The 2,873-nt window shown below is 34.5% G+C and overlaps 1 protein-coding gene across 1 annotated transcript; it reads right to left on the bottom strand.

Moving 5' to 3' along the window:
* On the bottom strand, positions 1,228-2,105 carry LOC107642262 (classical arabinogalactan protein 4). Its single transcript, XM_016345555.2, has one exon. It carries the CDS (start codon positions 2,016-2,018, stop codon positions 1,572-1,574), a length of 447 nt encoding a protein of 148 aa, XP_016201041.1. The 5' UTR covers positions 2,019-2,105; the 3' UTR covers positions 1,228-1,571.

The following is a 2,873-nucleotide window of genomic DNA, read 5'->3' on the forward strand; positions in this document are numbered from 1 at the left end:
ACTCATCAAATGAAAACAATTTAAAAATAATAAATAATAAAATATGACATTATAAATTAAAGAGTGACAATATATATACTATTATATTGAGCTAATAAATTAAATTATAGTATGTGATATTGAGCATAGAAGACGATGAACCCACGTTCTCTCCTTGACAAGCCTTTAATTTTTTTCTTAATTTGTTGAAAATCATGCCTCATGATGTAATCAACTAATCATCACTTTCACATGGAGAAGACGATAGCATTCAACGCTTCATTATTGGCGAAATAACATACTGACTCCGTAGTTTACAAACTATATATCATAGCATAGATGTAGCTGTTCTTTTTTTGGTTTTCTGTTTCAATTTGCATATTATTTAATACAGAATTAGTGAAAATTCCTATATCTTTATGGTTTAGTCACCCATACTTAATTAACATGACAACTAAACTACTTGGAATAGGTGACATTATTGAATAGGATATAATTAAAAATTAAATCCTAAAATTGTTATTGCTTTTGATGAATATATAAAGTAATTTTCACTCAGCTTTATGGCTTCATCACATGTGAGAAAATATGCCTCTCCCCTTTTCTGGTTATGCCAAAAGCAGAGTCTTTTCATTCAAGATATGTATAGTTAACAATGTATAGGATGAACTTGTACCAAGAAAAGAAAATCTAGGATGAGTAAATGATCTCATGAAAATGCAATTGCATGTGAAGAATAAAATGAACAAATTTTGTTTGCTATTTTACTAAATTTTTGAATAAGTCTTTTTAATTAAGAGCTATTGCTTATATGCACTTTGTGTAAAAAGTAAAAGCTTCTTAAAACATGAATTTATGCTTCTTTAAAATTTGATTTTTTAAAAGCAAATAATAAAACCGACATGAATAAGTTACACCCATCTTAAGAAACACATGATTAACAAAGATATTTTTATCAGAATTAAATGAGTTGTAAAAATAGCATTACTCTTGTTCTTTTATTTATTTTAATTTAGTTTGAATATTGTAATTGACTTGGCTTCTATGTCTAAATTCTAATATCGAAATTTTGGTTTGGACAAGATCCAAAATATTTCCGAGAAAATTAAGGCACTCATCAACATAAACAGCTGTCCTAGTAATAATACACTATTAAAAAAAAACCCAATGCAGAAGCAATTGAGGCCATAGGTGATACTATGAACACAATAAAAGGCTCATACTTATAAATTGAAGGCAAATTGTAAGTGAAAAGAATGACAAACTATTTTATTATTTAAATTATTAAATGTACAACGAAATCATCATGAAGGTCATCTACATACACAAGTGAACAACAAAACAATGAATCGCCAAATAAATCATCATAAATCATCGTCAAAGATATAGAATTAACAAACACCAGAGACAGAGAGAGAAAGAAACAAAATTAAAAAGAAAACGCTACTCATCAACAAGAGGAAGAGCAGGGAGAATAAATCAAACAGATCCCGTACGTCCAAAAAAGAATAAGATCAACAGCCACCGTGCCTCCACGTGGACGACTCCCCAGGGAAAGAATCTCATAAATCAAATCTTGTGAAATTACAAATCTAGGCCAACACCATGGCCAAGAAGGTTCCGGAAAGAGCAGTGCCAGCAATGACCACCTTGCTCACCGAGAATGCACCGTTGCCAGCGGGTGTGTCAGAAGCAGCTGGGCCTGAAGATGGACCTGAAGATGGGCCTGAAGATGGACCTGAAGATGGGCCAGATGATGGGCTAGGTGAGGGTGGTGACGTTGAGGTGGAAGGAGCAGGTGCGCCAGCTGAGGGTGCTGGAGAAGATGCTGGTGGTGGTGTGACGGGTGCAGGTGCAGGTGGTGGTGGAGTTGCCTTTGGTGCAGGTACGGGTGCAGGTGGTGGTGATTGCTTCGGTGTTGGTGCCGGTGCCGGTGATGATTTCGGTGGCTGAGTGGGTGCAGCTCCCGGTGCTTGTGCTATGCATGACGTGGCAAACAGACCCAAGATCAAGAACAGTTGCACTGCACGTGAATCCATAACTGAAGCGGTTTTAGTGGTGGAAAAGAGGAGGGGGTGGTGTAGAGAAGTTAGTACTTAGTAGTAGTGGTGGAATGAAAAGCGAGGGGAGGGTTATATATATAAAGAGTGAGATTTGGGAATAATGGAGTGAAAGTCTAGAAAGGCCAGCGATTAATAATGTGTCAAATAATGGGCTTAAGATTCCTTTCCAACTCTCTCTCTCTTTAAATTTATGGTATTTGTTAATAAATGATTGGATAAATTTGACAAAATAATACAAAAGTAATTAAAATTTAGGCGGTACGCATATGACATTTTCATTATTTGTGTTGTGTCTAAGTGCAAAACACTACCATCTGTTTTCGTTGCACATACAGTTGTACATGTACCAAACCCACCATTATTCTAAAGGGAACAAAAATAAATGGTTAGTGACCTGTGTCCTTTTACTTTTTATTTACGTGTTTCTTCTAAAAGAGTTTTACATTTTTGCTTAAAGATTTTATTGAGATGACAATTTATAATTTAATAAGTATATGAAATATGAAAATATTTTTTGCTGTCTATTAAAGTTTAATTTGTATAATTAAATTATAAGAACGTATAAAGAACTATGACATGAATGTTCTTTGTTAATTTTATCATGAATGAGAGCATGGCCCTTGTAATGAGGGATTCAACACTCTTCCCCCTTTATTTTCATCTTTCTTTATTTAGTTTTGTTAAGAGAGAAGGGAGACAAATGGTAATATTAGTGGAATGGTACCAATTCTTAGCTGGCACAGCAACTATGGAAGCTGTGTCCAAATTAGGGATTTCACAACATTTTGCATTGGCCACGATACTTTCGTGAGCGTACTTACTTTGTCCTCA

Source organism: Arachis ipaensis, chromosome B05 (assembly GCF_000816755.2).
Source record: "Arachis ipaensis cultivar K30076 chromosome B05, Araip1.1, whole genome shotgun sequence".
In the NCBI taxonomy this organism is placed as follows: Eukaryota; Viridiplantae; Streptophyta; class Magnoliopsida; order Fabales; family Fabaceae; genus Arachis; species Arachis ipaensis.

What these genes read in the sequence shown, in the direction of transcription:
- LOC107642262 (XM_016345555.2), bottom strand. Translation starts at nt 2,018, where the DNA reads ATGGATTCACGTGCAGTGCAACTGTTCTTGATCTTGGGTCTGTTTGCC.